The 19,883-nt window shown below is 45.1% G+C and overlaps 1 protein-coding gene and 1 long non-coding RNA gene across 2 annotated transcripts in view; both read right to left on the bottom strand.

Annotated features, from left to right (window-relative positions):
* Positions 1–535: 535 nt before the first annotated feature.
* On the bottom strand, positions 536–1,542 carry LOC142464585 (olfactory receptor 5AP2-like). Its single transcript, XM_075567957.1, has one exon. It carries the CDS (start codon positions 1,540–1,542, stop codon positions 622–624), a length of 921 nt encoding a protein of 306 aa, XP_075424072.1. The 3' UTR covers positions 536–621.
* A 139-nt stretch (positions 1,543–1,681) lies between these two features.
* Positions 1,682–19,883, bottom strand: part of LOC142464528 (uncharacterized) — a 195,991-nt gene continuing 177,789 nt past the window's right edge. Inside the window, exon 3 of the long non-coding RNA XR_012787676.1 lies at positions 1,682–2,031. This is a non-coding gene — a long non-coding RNA (uncharacterized LOC142464528). The remainder of the gene's footprint in view (positions 2,032–19,883) is intronic.

The following is a 19,883-nucleotide window of genomic DNA, read 5'->3' as shown; positions in this document are numbered from 1 at the left end:
CAGTTGCTATAAAAGAAGCAGTTTTGCAAAAGGTGCTCTAGAAAGCGAGGACAAAATGGGCAAAAGCAATAGGAAAAGAGGAAAGATATTTATTAAACAACTTCTGGCACCAGAAGACACCTAGTGGCCCATTCACTTGTATGGAGCATAAGGTGCAGTGTGAAATAGCACCACTTAGCAAACATGGGCGGTAAAGTTTTAAAGGAACAAAGAGCATGGGCAAATGTTTGACGGATCAATATAAAGGCAGGCAGTGGTTTGAGGAGCTAAAATGATACACCTGACACTACATAATAATATGTTTTGGGTCTCAATATCTACATTGCATAAGTAGAAGCTTTATACAGAAATGTGTAATAATATTTACTGCAATGTAACATACCACATACATGTACATAATCCTGTCATCCCTGCTAAAATATAGTATAGTAATACAGTCATTTTACTTGTTCTAGTAATTGAATCTGCGTTCATGCAATATTTATATTGGACATATTTATAATGCAGGTCCATTGCATAACATAGCAGCGCCATGTTGAAAGAGCTCAGTTGCAATGTATTACTGCTCTGTTTGCAGAGAATGATTTTAGACAGGTCAGTCCAAAAGCAAGTAACACAAAGTTACCATTCGCTAACCATCTTTTTTACGGCCTTCTTCAGTTCCTTGTTTCTCAGGCTGTATATTATAGGATTCATCATTGGAGGTAAGATAGTGTAGAACACTGCGTTGATCTTGTGCTGATGCGAGGGGTTGGAGGATGCAGGCCGGAAGTATGCAAAGCTTCCAGTAACATAAAACAAGCTGACCGCCAGGAGGTGGGAAACACAGGTGGAGAATGTTTTATTGCGGCCTGTGGCTGATGGGATCCTCAGGATGGTTTTGATGATGCAGACGTAGGAGAAAATTATTAATGGGAAACAAACTAACACCAACAACCCTCCAACCCCATAGACCACAATCTCGTTAATGCTGGTATCAGTGCAGGAGATCATCAGGAGGGGTGGAATGTCACAGAAGAAATGGTCGATGATATTGGAGCTGCAGAAGTTTAACCTAAAGGTGTTAGCAGTGTGGATAAAAGAATAGACAATCCCAATAAGCCAGGAGCTTGTGACCAATTGCAAACAAAATGTCCCGTTCATTATCACAAAATATCGTAACGGGTTACAAATGGCCACATATCGGTCATAAGCCATGGTGGCTAAGAGTGTTGACTCAGTGGCTGCCATCGCAAGATAAAAATACAGCTGAGCAACACACCCTACAAATGAGATGCTTTTCCTCTGTGTTAGAGAGTTGGTCAACATTTTAGGCACTGTGGTTGAGATGTAGAAGATGTCCAAGAATCCCAGGTTTCCAATAAAGAAGTACATGGGGGTGTGGAGAAGAGGATGCCGATATATGATAATGATTATTGCCCAATTTCCCACCAGTGCAATGAGATAGATGTTGAGAAAAAGGAAAGATAATGGCATCTGAAGCACAGGTACTTCAGAGATGTCGCTAAGAAGAAATTCCATTGGTGAGGTTTGGTTTCCCATGTTTTGCAAGACAAACAAATACTATGTCAGCCAATGATTAACCCAGCGAACATATCCCCCAGTAAAGGAATTTATTGAAGGACACACATACAGTGAGGCTCCTAAAAATATTAAATATAGGTAAATAGATATAGATAATAAATAACAAAACACATTACAGATGCAGAATACATTTCTCAAAACCTGCACGTTTCACAAAATTTATTCTATAACATATGGCAACAGAATATAAATACAATACAGTCCAAAAATGAATATATAAGGGACCATTTTCAATCTCTCCCACTTTCTTTTAGACAGATATATCTACTTTTAACTTTTCATGTGGCCTACTGTACTTCAGCAGACACCATTCTTCAAACATAGTAAGCGTGTTGGGACACATGTCCATTTTATTCTTTATGTCTCAGTGCTACTAGGGTAGATTGTATTCTTTATTGACATAGGATGCTGCTCCCACCAGATACAGAAAGCAATGCACTTTGGACCCTGTAAGGGAAAAAGAGTCACAGTCATATATTGTACATACCTCCGTTTAATACAAAAGCATAGGGATATATAGTAGAAGATTAAAGTCACAATATTTAAAACCCAGTACAACATAAAGAGGGAGTCATTTACTCAGTGATGCTGTGTATAATTAACACCCAAACATTTATATCATGTAAAGTCCAACTAACTGTCTTATTACATTCTGTAGACAGTAGGATAAATATTATTGCTTCCGGATTGAAGCATTTACTGTATATAATTATTTTATGAGCTTCATTTGTGATGCACCAACTCACCACATATCTATATAATTATTTTCCAACTTTTTCTAATGTCATTTTGTCTTCACTGATGGTTCAAAATAATATTAAAGGTTCCATCCCTACATTACTTAGGATTTTAGTTCCCCATCAATCCTTTATCACACAAAAAAACGGCTAAATTAACCCACAATGTAGTATTACAGATAATGATCTTAAATTGTACATTTATAAATGAGAAGGCTATAATTAGCCATGAGAAGAAAGAAGACAGCACTTCATTGGTTTTACCCAAAAATGTTTTAGTAATGCTAAAGTACAAGGATCAACATTTCCGTCCTAGTGTAGACCTTTGACAAGATACTGTACTTGACAAAGGTCCACACTGGGACAAAATCGCTGATCCTTGTACTTTTGCACTGCTAAAAATGTTTTGCCAAGACCACTGAAGTGCCGTCTTCTTTCTTCCCAGGATTTGTTATACCCCAACTCGCTGGAGCTTTCTGAGCACCCGTGGCAGCTCTTCATGGTAATTGTGAGTGCATCTACCATCTCCTTTACAATGAGTCATGGTCAGCTTACCTTCTGTGTTCATCTGTAGGTGTTGCTTACTTCATACTGCATGCACAGCATGTTGTACTGTATGCATTTTGCTTTCCCATGCTTGTAGAGATTGAATCCAAGTTTACATGTGTTGTAGGCACTTGTCTTTTAGATCTTTTGGGTGGTCTTAATCTCCATCCAAGCTAGCAGATAATGACCTATTATTGCAGAATATAACCAAGAGCCACGACGTGCATAATCTAAGGAGTGTTGAGCATCAGCTAAAGTTTCGCATCTAATGGTGGCTCTTCCTGTGCAGCCTGATTTATAGAAAGACTAACATGGGTCCTTGGGGAAGACTGTCAGCAATGGCATTAGTCTAAAACTGTAGGGAACTGAATGACAGAAACAAAGGGAATGTTTTATCTGCAAACCTGGGCTGGTGCAAGAAACAGACGGCATTGGATGTATTGTTACAGAGAGTGGCAAAGTAATGCATTGATTGTCCATTTTGTATAATTACTAACCTTTAATGTAGTGTGGAACATGAGAAATGTTTGAATCACCAGAGCAAGGTTCCGCATCAGGAAGGTTACACCAGCTCTACTACATAAACAATTACTTACTATTCATCTCTCCTGCGTGGATTTTATTCTGTTCAAAACGCAAACCTTTTTTAAGGTCATGCTGACATCGAAACATAGAATTTGACGGCAGATCAGAACCACTTGGCCCACTTAGTCTTCGCGTTTTCCCATCGGCTGTAAAACCTAAGACCCTATTTGATTCTTGTTTTTCTCTCGTATTTAGGATTTAACCTTATGTCTGTCCCAAGCTTGTTTAAATTCCCTTACTGTATAAGCCCCTACCACCTCCGCTGGGAGGCTAGTGCACAAATCCACCACTCTTTCCGTGACAAATGACGTGCTCACATCTCCCCTTGGCCGGCCCCCCTCCAGCGTCAGAGAGTGACCGCTTGTTCTAGCACTTCCCTTTCTCTGAATTGCTGTATGCTTTCCTCTCGTACTTTGCGGAAGCCCTTTATGTTCTGATCACATCCTCCCTCTTCCTTTTCTCCTCTAAGATGGACATGTTAAGGTCCTGTAGGCTTTCCTGATACGTCTCATGCTGTACATCACACACCATTTCAGTAGCCCTTCTATGCACCACCTCCAATTTATTTACGGCCTTCTGGAGATCTGGTCTCCAGAACTGAACACCGTACACTAGGTGAGGCCTCGCCAATGATCTATAACAGTGGTCTCCAAACTTTTCAGTACGAGGGACACATCGTATATTCTACACATTTTTGTGGGCCAAAGAAAAAAAAATCTTTTTATTATTTGTATATATTTATATATTTTATAAATGAATGAATATGTTTTATTTGGATCTTTTTGGGGTAATCAGCATGATATTATTCAGAACAAAAGAGAAATGTGACAATTACAAAGAAAGGGTGCCGTGCTTACACTGGAAAATGATATATAATGAGCAAAAATATATATATATATTTCAAGTTGCTGCAGGCCGGATACAATCTTGTGGGGGGCCTGATGTGGCCTCCGGTCTGTAGTTTGGAGACCCTGATCTATAAAGTGGCATCACCCCCCCTCTCTCTTTCTGCTGCCAATACAACCCAACATCCTGATAGCTTTCCCCCATTGCTTTCTAACATTGCTCGTCTACTTTTGCATCTGCTGAAATGATGTCTCCCAGGCCCTTTCCTCCCGTTGTAGCTGACATTTTAGTGCCATTAACCCTGTATTCTGCCTTTGGATTTTTGTGACCCAAGTGCATTATTTTGCACATTTTCACCACACTAGTATATACATTTAACTACAACGGAAATGAGCAACCTGTAGCAACTGATTTTTCAAAGTCACGCCGCAGTTACAAAGTCAAAGCCATTTTATTTGTATCAACAGCCAACCAATGCAGTATTATTATTTCATAGTAAATGGTGGATAAGAAAAAACATCCCAAATATATCACAATCGCTACTGGTGCTTTCAAAGTAAAACAAAGGTTGATTGATGATGTGCCATGATAGGAGATCTGTAAAACTGAAGAAGTGGTTATGACCCATAGTACTAAGCAGTCTTTTGGCATAAGAAACCTTCTAGTGTTGGTAGACACCAAACAGCCCATTGAAGTCAACCGCAGAAGACTGCTTAGTAAATGTGGGTCTATATCTCTTGGGGAAACATTTATTAAACTATCCCAGTCAAAAAAAACCCCAAGAAAAATATATCTATTGCAGAAGGGAGCCTTTATAACTAGTTCCCATTGTGACACAATTATAACAGTGATACTAAACAGGCTACTCATTCTGCTTCCATTTTCATGTGTGTGATAAGAAGCCCTCCTATATGCCGTTTCTGAGGATGTATATGATAAGATTCAGCATCGGAACCAAGATAGTATAGAACACCCCAATTATCTTCTGCTGCAGGAAAGAGGGGGATGGTGGTAATAAATATGGGCAACCACCGGTGCAATAAACCAAGCCGAGAGTCATGCGATCATAGCTGCAAGTGGAGAACGTTGCATTGAGCTTTGTGAAAGAGGGGGTGGTCTTGAAACATTGCCGATGACAAATTGCCTTGGTGAGGTTTTGGTTTGCCATCTCGGAGTAGGCTCAAAGATTCTTTATTTTATGCAAGTTGCAACATCTTGTACAGACCCAAAGCCTAACTCATTCACATTCGCGTATTCACTTATTATACGATATATGTTTAATTATAATGAAAAGGTTAATTCTTGGATATTTCTGCTTACTGTATTTATCATGTTTTTTTGCTATCTGCTTGGAGTACAATTGAGCAGGATTCACTCTACAATAAAGGGGATAGACGGAGGGAGTGAGAGGTAAGGAGGAGGAGATGTGACAGTGATGCCGTAGGCTACGGCTCCGCTGCACGCGCGTCTGCAAGGCAGGTGGCGCGTGCAGTCGAGTCCCCTTTTCTGCAGAGAGCTGCAGGGGGAAAGACAGTGGGGTGGGTGGGCGTGACGGGTGAGTGACGGGGGCGCAGCCGTGACATCACGCAGCAGATTCACTCTCATTGGCTCCGGGGGGCGTGGCCTAGCGCTTCGTCGCGATTCCTGCTCTCAATTTTCTTGAAAGCAGGAGTTTGTCAGCGCAGCGCGGTGGCCCCCCCTTGCAGCGGGCCCGGCCCCATTGAGGGGCGGCTCCTGTCCCTGCAGCGTCCGCCACAGCGGGCACTGCAGTAGCCAGCAAGGACCTGGCCCTTAGCTTATCAACTCTATATCGTTGGTATGGAAATCCTTTCAGAAAGTGTGGGATTGGACTCCTTTAAATATACAGTACTTTGCATACCCATTACTATATCTCCCAGCAGGGTACTTCAGGCGTGCTCCTTTTTCAGCACAGGCAAAGTCTCCCTAATTTATTTGATGGGACATTTGATGGGATAGAGAGAGAGACAGACAGAGAGACAGACAGAGAGACAGACAGAGAGACAGACAGAGAGACAGACAGAGAGACAGACAGAGAGACATATATATATATAGAGAGAGAGAGAGCGATAGATAGATAGATAGAAATATATATATATATATAGACAATACTAAATTGAAAGTCTCGCTCACAACACTGCACTTTATTTATCAAAGTAAAGGAACCCAATGGAGAACAATTGGGATTTTGCTTTTATAAATGTGGTAAAAATGTATAGCACCAGTTCAAACTATTTATTTTAGTGGGGAGAATCCGGCTCTACCCCCCTCCTTACCTTGGCTCCGGCGTTCTGACGTCACTACGTCACGTTGCCGTGTCAAATGACGCCGCGTTGCCTCCAGAAGCCATCAGAGCGAAGGTAAGTGAAGTTTACAGAGGCCTTCGCCTCTCCCCCGGCATTTAATGTAAATGCCGTCTGGAAGCGTGCGGGGCTTCTGCAAACCCCGCAGAGAATCTCGCGCCCCCAGTTTGTGCACCCCTGATATACACCATCATGACATCACTAACGCATATAAGTGCCTGGACAAGAAATGGGCAGACTATTGGAACTGATGTTCAGATGTCATTGAGCAGCACACATATACAGGGTGGAGACGTTGCTAATATAAGAATAATATATTTTTCTTATGTAGCATTGACTGCATATGCAGCTTTGTACATAAAATATTGCAGGCACGATCAGTCCCTCCTCTTTAGGGCTGTCAACCCAATTTTGGTACCTGGGGCACAGGGGCATAAAGTAACTTGGGGAGCTGACACTGGGATTTAAGTATATCAACAGCAATACAATACTGTACTGTATATCCAATATAAAATGCAAATTGTGATGGGTATTGGAAACAAAATATCCTAACACCAAATAAGCACACAAAAGCACCAGATTTGCCAAATAAAAAAATGGAAGAAAAATAGAGGTTTTGTTCTTTGAAAAATCGAGTGAAACCTTTGTAACTGCATGGCAGGCAAATTTTCCCAGGTTTCCTCCATATGTGACACATCTATTGTATGCATCTATATAAAATTCATACAAGCTCCAAAGTGACTCTCTCTGCTCCAGTTGTCTGAGGTTGAGTGTGTGAATTGCTCTGGAATCCCAGTCTCGTAGTGATCTCCTTCCTTATGGCATCTTTCAGCTCTTCATTTCTCAGGCTGTATATGATGGGATTCCGCATCGGAACCAAGATAGTGTAGACCACCTCAATGATCATCTGCTGCAGAAATGAGGATGATGGTGACATGAAATATGCACCACAACTAGTGCAAGAAAACATGCTCAGTGTCATTAGATGAGACACAAGTGGAAAATGTCTTACTGCGCCCGGTGACTGAGGGGATACTCAGGGTGGTCTTGATGATGAATATATATGAGGTAAGTGTTAATGAAAAACACATCAACACCACCAACCCTGCGGACCCAAAGAGCAGCATATAGTTGACCTTAGTATCAGAGCAAGAGAGTTTCAGAAGGGATGGAATGTCACAGAAAACGTAATCAATGATATTGCAGTCACAGACGTTGAATCTGAAGTTGATGGCAGTGTGAATGATGGAATAGACCTTTCCACTAGACCAGTAGCCTGTGGCCATAAGCCAAGAAACCTGTTTACTCATGATGACTGAATATCTTAATGGGTTACAAATGGCTACATACAGTGGCGGCCACCTTCAGCTTCGTGCGGCCGTTTCGGCGCGTTTTTTAAAACCGCGGGCAGATGCGGCATGTCCCGGTATTTTTAGGCGCCGCGGGCGTTTCATTGTATTAGCGCTATTAGCGCTGTCTCACCACTCGCCAAAGTGCGTGATCTTCGGAAAACATCCCCGAAAAAATTTGTGGATGTAGGAGATTGAAAGGGGCTGCAACAGTATTGATCGTGGCCCATGATAGACAACAGAAATGCCTCTGTGGTTGTGATTATCTTTAACTGTACATGCAATGTCTTGTATACAATGTATAACACTGTTCACTTAATATAACTATGTATTTGTAACCATGTATTATTTGTCATCATAACTATATGCCAAGGACATACTGTACTTGAAAACGAGAGGTAACGAATGACTTCCGGTGGTGACGTCACACCACATGCCAGCCTGATTCGGAGCTCCCTATCCCCCTCCATGAAAAGGTGCTAGAACGAGCATAAAAACCACCACAAAAATAACCAAAACGAGAGGGCACTAAGAGCTAAGCTCAAGGATGGCTAAGCACCAAAAAAAGGGACCCATGCAGAGTGTCTCAGCTTATTTCACGCCGTCGAAGCGCCCGGGAGACCAGGAGGAGCTGAGCCAAGATGGCGCCGACCCCAGCGTGGCAAGCACTCCCGCCCGCGAGCAGCAGATCCCGGAGAACATCACAGCTAGCCACCTGATCACTAAAGATTTTTTGGAGGACTATATGACCCAAATGTTCTCCAAACTCAGAAAAGATGTCAGCCAAGACTTTAATAGTGCTATAAATAAAATGAAAAAGGATATCACCGAAATCTCCCAAAGAACAGATTCCCTGGAGAGCAGGGTGGAGGAAATAGAAGCGGTTCAGTCCTCGGCCGAGGACGAGATTAACCGACTTAACCAGGAGATAAACCGCCTAAAGGATGGATTAGAGGACCAAGAGAACCGGGACCGACGTCAGAACTTAAGGTTCCGGAACATCCCTGAGTCGGTTCCCGCAGAAGCACTCACATCTTAGCTTCAGGATCTCTTCCAGCACCTGGTACCAGACCTAAAAAAGGAAGATATGGAGCTAGACCGAGCCCACAGAGCCCTCGGTCCAAGACGAGAAGACCCAAAGAGACGCAGAGACGTCATCGCTCGCTTCCACTCATACACCACCAAGGAGAAAATAATAAACAAAAGCAGAGGAATGAACCAAATTCCGTTCCAAGGCGAGCAGCTTCAAATATACAACGACTTATCCAGAATAACTATCCTCCGTCGACAAGAACTTAAGCCGCTGACCCAGCACCTGCAAAACCACAATGTGCGCTATAGATGGGGCTTCCCCTTTAAACTAAGCGTTCTTGCTAAGGGTAAGCTCCATTCTATCACCCACATCGATGACGCACCGGGTTTCCTGCGACTCCTGGACTTACCACCCATCCAGAGACGAGGCCGAGACGAGGACGACGAGGAAGCCAATCTACCCCCACATCAACGCGGTTCCAGGTCCTCAGAACGCCTAGCCCAGCAGAAGACGTCCAAGACCCCATCAGGATCCTAAAGAGGAAAAGACAACAGCACAAGACAAGCCGTGCTGACACCCAGCCCAGCTGAGATGACATCACCAGAAAGCTTGGGACAGTATCACTGCCCCCTTTACCTGTTCCCCTGAGGCTTCTACCTACATAACTCCACGATACCTGCAGAAAGAATCACGCCCCCCCCCCCCACCCCAACAACCTCCCCCACCTTCCCCCCCCCCACACCCCCCCAAACAGCTCCAGGCTACACGCATGCACTTTAGCCCCTCTCCCCCACCCCCCAGCCCCACCCCTGTCCCACCTCCCCTCGCGTCCCCCCCCTCTCTCTCCCCCCCCTCTCCCCCCCAGCAGAACACTACCCCGATTCAAAACCTCACCCTTGAGCTTCCCATAAGCTTACCCTAGCCCCGCCCCCCGGCCCTCCCTCCCTCCCCCTCTGCAACGAGTCCAAAAGCAGGCATCCCCCCCCCCCATGTCCCCTACTTACCTTAACAGGAGACTCGGGGAGCAGGACACGCAGAGGGGAAGGACGGAGCCCTCTTAGGGACACAGCGGAAGAAGGGTAAAGTACGGCAAAAGAAATAAATAAATTACTAAACGCAGCTCCACAGTGCTAGCCCTGGGGAGTCCCAGACCCCCAAAGAGCACTCCCCAGACCCCCCCTCCCCTCCAACCCACACTCCGTAATGCTCCCCCCACTGTTCTCCCAATCCCGCTCCAGCCGACTACTCAGTGCACCCCCCCTGCCTAAACCTCCCCCCCCCACCACCCCCCTCAACGCCACAGACCCAGCTACATGCACAACACATAGAGAACAATTGAACGCCCCATTTCCCCCACCCACACTCCCTCCCCCCCCCTCCACCGCCCTAGACAATCTCCATCCCCTACCAGAATCGAGTACCCCAAAGATTTCTGCCCCCCTTACCCTCACCTCCCCCACCCCCTTCCCTTCTTCTCTCCCCCCGCACTCGCCCTAACCCCCCCCCCCCCATCTCCCCCTCTGAGACCACACAGACGCTGAAGAAACTCCGGTCCCCCCCCTACCTACCTGGAGGGCGAAAACTGAAGTCCAGCCGGTGAAAGAACACAGGAGAATGAACAGCACCCAGCACCAGCCTAGGAGTCTGCCGGGTACAGTAAAACTGAAAGGAACAATATATACCAGACTTGACCATGTGAGGGCGCTCTCCCATTAGATTTCAGATTGAGACTTTCAGTCAAAAGAACCTCACAGATATAATGTCGCCTAAACTCTCACATAATAAATACTCCCCCCTCTTTTTTCTACTATCACCCCCCTCCCCCCTCCCCTCCTTTCCCCCTCCTTCTTCCCACCCCCCCCCCTCCTATACCCCCCCTCCCCCCACCCCCCCCACGTATACGAACTCAACAGGCGTCCCACCCCTTTCCCCCCCCCTCCTCTGCACCTCCCCACCCCCTCCTCTGCACCTCCCCACCCCCCACTTTTCCCCCCCATATATGAAACAAGAAGTCAGCGACGAGACGACAAAATGCAGAACTAGAGGGGAGCCAGTATATTAAGAGGTCCCCCTCTCTCTCTCAATATTAGTAGGATGGTATACAAATGTACGATACTGTTGAAAATGTTATGTGAATATGCATCCCCTGCGGATTCCCCTCCCCCTCCCAACCCCCCCCCCATCCTCTGCCCTAGTACCCCTCCTGCTCCCCCCCCCTCCCCCCTCCCTATAATAAGCTATTTAGCGAACTAAGTGATTACATAAGCTTAACCCAGGTAAACACATACAGAGCCTCAGAGTAAGCAGGTCAAAGAGTCATCTCAGGTACTTAGTATACCAGGACCAATCTAGATAAGGGTACGCCCCTGATTACCACTAGAAACAAAGAAACTACCCATGCCCACCCCCCCAACTAGTGGTCCCCCCCATTTACAGAATGGAGGGTCTAGGGACTAACACAGTGCTCCGAGACAGGCCCATGTCTCCGGAAGTCCCCCCAGGGGCACCCCGCCCCACCTCCTTTTTCACGAAAGTGTCAAAGGTTACTTCTTATAGGCCTACTCAAGGCCCACCCAGTTTCCCCCCCCCTTATATGTGTCCCTCCCCTACTACCCCTATCCCCAGCGCAAACCCTCCCTCCGCGACCCCCTCTACCGAGGGTTCAGGTCTATCCGTCGCCCCCCGGTTCCGAACTCCTGACATGGGAAAAATAGGAGTCACAGGGCCCAGTGCCCTGAAAACACCATAAGAAAAACAATGGCCTCCATTAAACTAATTTCAATCAACGCCAAAGGCCTTAACTCTGTAAAAAAAAGGAAACTAGTCCTCACAGATCTCAAAAGATCCCGAGGCGATATAGTCCTAATACAGGAAACTCATTTTAACACCCAGACGCCCCCCAACACATTTAAAAATGTATTCCCCCAGGCATACTACGCCTCCTCTCCTAGCAAAAAAAGAGGAGTAGCTATCCTCTTCAGGGCTGGGGTCCCATTTGTTCTGACAAAATCTCACCAAGACCCCGAAGGACGCTCGCTCATACTCCAGGGCACCTTGGCAGGGTCCCCGATCACAATTGTCAATGTATACGCCCCTAATTCCAATCAAATTCAATTCCTGAACAGCCTACTAGAAACCCTAGACCAACAATCTCTATCCTCTCTGATCATTGGAGGAGACTTTAATATGGTGGCCTCATACAAAAATGATAAATCCGGCCCTGGCCAAACAAGCCCAGACCACACACTCTCCCAGACCAGCACTCAGGCCCAGAAAAAGGCTAAGCAATTCCGGGATATTATGGAAAGTTACTCACTGATCGATATATGGAGGGCTCAGCACCAGGGCCAGAGGGACTACACTTTCTTCTCCACCCCTCATCAGTCCTACTCGAGGATCGATTATTTTCTGGGCACCAGCAACGTCTTCCAGGCCTCCTCCCAGTCCAACATCGGGCCGATCACATGGTCCGACCACGCACCCATTGATCTTTTATTATCCCTTCCATTTGTCAAACATGCCCAATATAAATGGAAGCTCAATGACTCCCTTCTTAATTGCCCCGACACCGAGACCTCAATTCGCCAAAAGTTGGTATCTTTCTTTAAGTATAACAAAGGCACTGCTTCAACCCCAGCTATGTTATGGGAGGCGCATAAAGCCACTATCAGGGGAGACTTAATTTCTATAGCCTCATACAAAAAAAAAAAAAAACTCAAACTCCAAAAAGAGCTTACAGAAAAAATCTCCCAGTTAGAAGCCCAACATAAAATCTCAACCTCCAAGACGACACTAAAGCAACTAACACTAGCCAGAGCTGCCCTCAAAAATACACAGCTAGAGGAAGTTGAAAAAGCCCTCAGATGGTCTAAACAAAAATACTTTGACAAAGGCAACAAAGCCGACAAGCTCCTGGCCTCGAAGTTAAGGGGTGCCAGAGCAAAAGCCCAGATCGCAAAAATTCAGACAGATAAAGGACAGGTCACATATCTAGAGAAGGAGATAACACGAGAGTTCGCGAAATTTTATTCAGACCTGTATAATCTCCATCCCCCAGACCAGGACCCAGTTAATATCACTAAAATAACCCAATACCTAGAGCAGTGTAGCCTTCCCACACTCACCCCAGAAGAGACTGAGAGCTTAAACAAAGCAATAAATCAAGAGGAACTGTCCCTAGCCATACAATCCCTCAAGATAGCAAAAACCCCGGGCCCAGATGGCTTTTCTAATAGCTATTATAAACTGTTTTTACCTATCCTATCCCCCTACCTCCTCCAAATGTACAACTCGTTCCTACAAGGAGAGCCGATACCCTCTACTATCACAGCGGCAAACTTAGCGATTATTCACAAAGAGGGAAGAGACCCTCTCCTCTGCGGGAATTATAGGCCTATATCCCTGCTGAATACCGATCTCAAAATCTACAGTAAGATCCTGGCAAACAGGCTAAACCCAATTCTCCCTAGACTCATACATGTAGATCAAGTAGGTTTTGTGTCCGGAAGACAGGCCTCCGACAACACACGTAAAATAGTGGATATAATAGACCACGTGCATCTCACTGGGACCAGAGCAATGATTCTAAGCCTCGACGCTGAAAAAGCGTTCGACAGGATCAAGTGGTCCTTCCTAGACCAGACCATGCTGAGGTTTGGATTCTCAGGACCTTTCCTGGAAGGAGTGAGAGCTCTTTACCATAACCCAACAGCATATGTCAAATTGGCAGGTGGGTTCTCGGACCCAATAAAGATCAGAAATGGGACTAGACAGGGCTGCCCACTCTCCCCTCTATTATTCGCCTTAACTATAGAGCCCCTAGCAGCCAAGATCAGGGACGAACCCAACATAAAAGGTATCCAAATTGGAGATAGAGAACACAAAATTTCGCTGTTTGCAGACGATGTGATTTTGACCCTCGCGAACCCCCATACCTCCCTCCCCAACCTTCAACGACACCTAACTCAATTTGGCCAAGTATCTGACTACAAAGTAAACATGGACAAGTCTGAGGCCCTAAATTTATCCCTCCCCCCCCAGGACTGGACCCTTATACAAGCCAACTATAAATATCGATGGAGCTCCACCCACATTAAATACTTAGGTGTTAAAATCTCCAATTCCTACAGCTCCCTATACCAATATAACTACCCACCTCTATTTAACCAGATCAAAAAAGACCTAGAGATCTGGAAAAAACACCAAATATCGTGGTTTGGGAGAATCACGGCAGTAAAAATGAACGTTCTCCCAAGACTGTTATATAACTTCCAAACCCTTCCAATCCCGGTCCCACAAACAGCGCTTAAAAACATGCAGTCTCTAATTCTCCAATTTATTTGGAATGACAAAAAGCCCAGAGTCCCTCGGTCAGTGATGCTCTCGTCTAGAGAAAGAGGAGGTGTGGGGGTCCCCGACATTGCAAAATACTACATCGCAGCACAGCTGAAGCAGGCTGTAGTTTGGAATTGCGACCCGGCCCTAGCTTCTTGGTTAGAGATAGAGTCTCACTACGCCTACCCCCTCTCCTTCCAAATGGCAATGTGGCCCACTGGCAGCAGAGGGGATAAACCACCAAGGTTTGCCCTGGGAGCAATGAGATGCACGTGGGAGGTATGGCTTAAATGTAGAGGGAAGTACGGTCTGGTAGCATCCCCCTCACAGCTCACCCCCATCTTTGGAAACCCCAAATTCCCTCCAGGGTGTTCTCCAAGTCAATTTGACCAATTTCAGGGTCACAACATTAGGATGGTGGCCGATCTGCTGCGGAAAGATGAGATCGCTACTTATCAGGTGATTAGGGATAAATACGAGATACAGGGCCTCCACCTATTTAAAAATCTGCAAGTGAGACACTTTCTCCTATCCCTCTCACCAACTTCCAAATTTCCTAAATTAACCAGATTTGAAACCCTCTGCGCCAAAACAACCTATCAAAAAGGCCTGATCTCTCAAATATATAAAGGATTAGTACCCCAGTCTGGCCCACCCAACCATAGATATATGCAACGATGGTCCGAGGAATTGGGCCTCTCAATAGATCCGGAGGACTGGGAGGAGATCTGGGAGCAAGCCTCTAAAACCTCAATTTGCACAACAACAAAAGAAAATATATACAAAATTCTATTCCAATGGTACCTGACCCCCGCTAGGCTGAGCCAGATCTACCCAGGCGCAGTTGATCTGTGCTGGAGGGGATGTGGTCAAAAGGGGGACATGGCCCACATTTGGTGGTCATGTCCGGAGATTCAGAAATTTTGGGCCATGATCCAGAGGCTCATACGAGAGGTCACGGGACTAACCCTACCCTTAGACCCGGTGACCCTGGTGCTGAACAAACCTGTTGATGATCTCCATCCACCGATGTCCAGACTTATAACGGCCATACTGACGGCAGCCAGGTGTTCCATCGCTGCCGCTTGGAAGCAGACTAAAGCCCCCTCTAGAACCACTGTCACTAGCAGAATTAACGAAGTTATGTCAATGGAGAAACTGACCGCCCTGCTCCAAAAGAAAATACCCCAATTTCTAAACACCTGGGACCCGTGGCTAACAAAATAAATATACCCATAGGCAGTCGCGGAGGTAGGAGCGCGCCACCCACCCCCCCCCCCTCTCTCTCCTAGGTTCCCCCCCCTTCCCCCCCCTCCCATGTGTGTCTTCCCCCCTCCCCCTCCTCCCCTCCCCCTCCCATCCAATCACCACTCCCAAGAAAATGGAAAAAGTTATTGGGTCCCTGTCAGATTGTTGAAAGCACCACTGTCATGGGATCATGACACCCTTGTATGTACTGTTTGACATGATTGTACCCAATAAAAAAATTGAGTTAAAAAGAAAACGAGAGGTAACTCTCAATATATTACGTCCTGGTAGAACATTTGAATAAATAAATAAATACAAATGTAGAAGCTGGAACACACACCCAATGAAGGAAATTATTTTTCTCTTTGTTAAGAATGTCAGTATGCATACATACATACAAACATACTGTACATAGGGATCTATGTTGCAAGGCAATTTGGGAGTAAAACTGGGGAATCAAATCAATGTAACAAAATACTCTGCTCCAATATTGCCCCATGTGTAGCTTGCAACTTGGTGAGTGTTAGTAGGAGGGCATGCAGAGGAGTTAAATTAAGTATTTAATAGTGACATATCAAAGTCTGTGCCTTTGTTCTTCACTCTTTTCCCTGTTATTTGCTCAAAAAATCTACCCAAACTGAAGTGGCCTAAATCTACCAATATTCCGCAGGTTGTAAGAAACACCAATTTGATCCATACTAAGGCCTGGGACCCGCTGCGCTCGTTGGCGCGGGCGGCAATGTAGCGAGTTCCCCACCAGCAGGGGAATCCTCGCGAGCCGGTCCCGGTCCCCACTGGCTGCACAGCTGACTACACGCTGTGGCGCGTCAGCCGCTAGGAGACACCACAGAATGGTGTTTCCTAGCTTCGACGCGTCACGTGGTGTGGCTGTGAGCCAATGGGGAGGGGAGGCTGCGGGAGGAGGAGAGGCTTCGGGGAGCGGGGAGGAGTGTGGAGTGAAAGCAGCGTGAGTGCCTCTCTGTGTGTGTGTCTGAGTGCGTGCGTGCCTGCCTGTGTGTGTGTATGTGTGTGCCTGTCTGTGTGCGTGCCTGTCTCTGTCTGTGTGTGTGTATGAGTGCGTGCGTGCCTGTCTCTGTCTGTGTGTGTGTGTATGTATGAGTGCGTGAGTGCCTGCCTGTGTGTGTGTGTGTGTGTGTATGTATGTATGTATGAGTGCCTGCCTGTGTGTGTGTGTGTGTGTGTGTATGTATGTATGAGTGCCTGCGTGTGTGTTTTTTTTACTTACCTGCAGCCCGTGGCAGCCCGTGGAGGGAGGGGGGGGAAGAGTAGCGGGTCCCTCCGCTCAAGCCACGCCCCCCCCTCCCTGTCAATCCTCCCACTCCCGCCCACCTCCCGCTCCGGCCCCTCACGTCATGGCCGCGCCCCCTCACGTCATGGCCGCGCCCCCCCCCCGACCCGTTTGGCCACGCCCCCCCGCTCCGAGAAAAGTAGCCTGTAGACCGCAGATCGCGGTACAGCGAGTTGCACGCGCCGCCGGCAAGCAAGCCAGCCGTGCGGACGCGTGCAACGGGACCTTAGCCTTAGACTTCAGACGCCGCTGAATCCAGACTACAGTACTTTGCCATTTTATGCTTATCCATAAAAACTTATACAGTACAAGACTCATTTGGTTCGAAAGCAAAAATAATTTCCTGACCCCCAAAGAATTAACAAATCGATAGACCCCCAGATTTCAATTCTGTAGGGTTGTTGCATTGGTTATGTTGGTTAAGGATCCTTAAAGTAACTTCATCTTTACATAAAGATTGCAGGATTTTGGCAATCTAAACAGCAGCTTCATATACTTTGGCTGCTACGTGTAAAGCTAAAAAACGTAATATATATATATATATATTAATTATGGGTTGTTGTTGGTTTTTTTTTTGTTTTTTTTTACCATGACTCATATTGAAAAGAAAAAGCCTTTCGTTTTCTTTTATCTTATTTGCTGTTCTGGTTCGAGATCTGCAAATAATGTATTTTCAATTTTGCTTTTTATAAAAAAAAATGTAAAATAATTCCTTCCAAATGTTCATGTTTTTTTCCAAATTTTCAGTGCTCAAAATATTTGCAATTTCCCAATTTTTATCAGAATTTTACATACGAATTTTGAGAAAAATTCAGTATATAAAGGACCATGTGACCAGAAATCAAGGTGTTATGATCTGAACATTTACTTTTAATGCTTGCCGAACATCTGTTGTGAACTTTAACAAGATTCTGATTATTTGTTTATCTTTTTAACTATGTATGTGAATGAAATAATACAAGTGAAGTTATATTATGATACCGTTGGTCCCCAGTGAACTCTTTTGAGGTATATTCTTTATTAGCACTTTTCTTTGCCTCTGATGATGATTTAAAATAGAATAAGCGGTTTGCTTTTCATTTTCCACAAGACCTTCCCTGACAGTATGGACATTGAAGAGAGAACTCGAAATCTTGTGCTAAAATATAAATGGTTTTCCCAAATAAAAAGGCATTATCTAATATTGGAGCACTCGTTTATTTGGCACTGTATTAACTGTACTAACATGGTTGCTACAATTACATTCTATAATTTTATATCACCAGTAGGCCAATGTTTAGGCTGCAATTTGTCCGATTTAAGTTTCACCCAATATATTCAAGTTTTCTATAACGCCTCTTATCCTGCGTTGTTCACTGCACTATTTCCCCTTATAGTTTATGAAGCTAAGTGTACATACTGCACAGTAGAGTGGGGGTTATTTACATAGAAGAAATATTTGCTACAGATTTAGCTAAAGAAAAATACTCAAAAGCTTGATGTGACAGAAATACTACTTATCAACTGGTTTAGCTCACACTGCTAGAGCTGTGGCCTAGAAAAGTCGGCGTTGTGGGTTCTAGTTCTGTTGGGTCTGGACTCTATATAGTTGGTATGGAAATTCTTTTAAGAAGTGTGGGATGGGACTCATTTAAATATACTTTGGATAACTATTAGCATATGTCCCAGCCGGGTACCTCAGGTGTGCTCCTATTTCAGCACAGGCATGTCTCCCTAATTTATTTGGAGGGAGGTTTGAGGGGATATATATATACACATTCAACTGGAGACACTACTTAATTAAAAGTCTCCCTCTCTCTCATAGATATACAGAGTGCTTACTATTATATTGCTGTTCCCTCCAGCAGTGAGTAGGATGAAGGATATATGAGAGATACAGTATTACTAGCTTGTTCCCTTGTGGCCATTAAATGTTTCTTCCTACAGTATATTTTGTCATCATGTCTCTGGAGGGATCGCATTGGGATTGGGACTTTGGAAGAACGTATAAGAAATCATCCCACGTTAACAGCATGCAGTAGATCTGTGTCATTTTGTGAGTATCTGCATCTTCCACATGACTCTTTTCTTTAGATGAAGCCAAGATCACTGAGGCCGCAGTGGGAGTTACAGTCACCATGTAAGGTATCTGTCCAGCATGTCTTTGTGCAATAATTTACTGGGTCCCCTTTAAGTTCCTTATTTTGGAGTGCATAGACCTATTATTCTCTACTTACTGTGAATGATGAGTTGGTGGGTTCCCCTTTAGTCACATTGCACCGTTCCCTTTGTTCTTTTGTTTTTGTTGTAAACAAGATTTTTACCTCTTTTCTCCTTTAAAAAGGAGTGCAGAACACTACTTGCATTTTTGCATTTTAAGTCTATCCACTTCGTGCACATATTCTTTTACTTGTCTCTCTATTACAGTATCTGTTTTCTATATTTGTCTTTCTATATACCTGTACATACGTACATAGCAATTATTTTGATGAGGTCCTCTGTCGAGGTGCATAAACAAAACCACCAGCCCATTTTGAGGGTCATGAATTAATAACCAGAGAAGTAACAAAGCAGGCAGAGGGAGTAGGAGGTATTTTATTGGAGTTGCAAGCTTTTGAACCTTTCAGGGTCAGGGTTACCCAGATGAAGGACCCGGAGAGGTTCTAAACTTTAGAAGGATGGGAAGCCATGTTGGTCCTTTCTTCCATGTACAGGTGCGCCGACAAGTATTCTAAAACTTGCCTTGGAAAATCTGGGGAATGGCACCAACAAGACCCAGGTACATGCTGGGTACATGCTGGGTACATGCTGCAACATTTCAGTGACATTTCTGCTGACAGACTAATGGCATTCAGTTTGAATGGGAGTGCCAGGCACCCCTACTGTGTTAATCCGATGGGCCATTAGTCTGTCAGCAGAAATGTCACTGAAATGTTGCAGCATGTACCCAGCATGTACCCAGCATGTACCTGTGTCTTGTTGGTGCCATTCCCCAGATTTTCCAAGGCAAGT

The sequence above is a fragment of the Ascaphus truei genome, chromosome 13, assembly GCF_040206685.1.
Source record: "Ascaphus truei isolate aAscTru1 chromosome 13, aAscTru1.hap1, whole genome shotgun sequence".
NCBI classification, from domain to species: domain Eukaryota; kingdom Metazoa; phylum Chordata; class Amphibia; order Anura; family Ascaphidae; genus Ascaphus; species Ascaphus truei.
The sequence above is the reverse complement of the archived record's forward strand: the minus strand, read 5'-3'. Positions and strand labels throughout refer to the sequence as shown.

Bases quoted from the DNA above. Each gene is read 5' to 3' on its own strand.
- LOC142464585 (XM_075567957.1), bottom strand. From the start codon at position 1,542: ATGGGAAACCAAACCTCACCAATGGAATTTCTTCTTAGCGACATCTCT.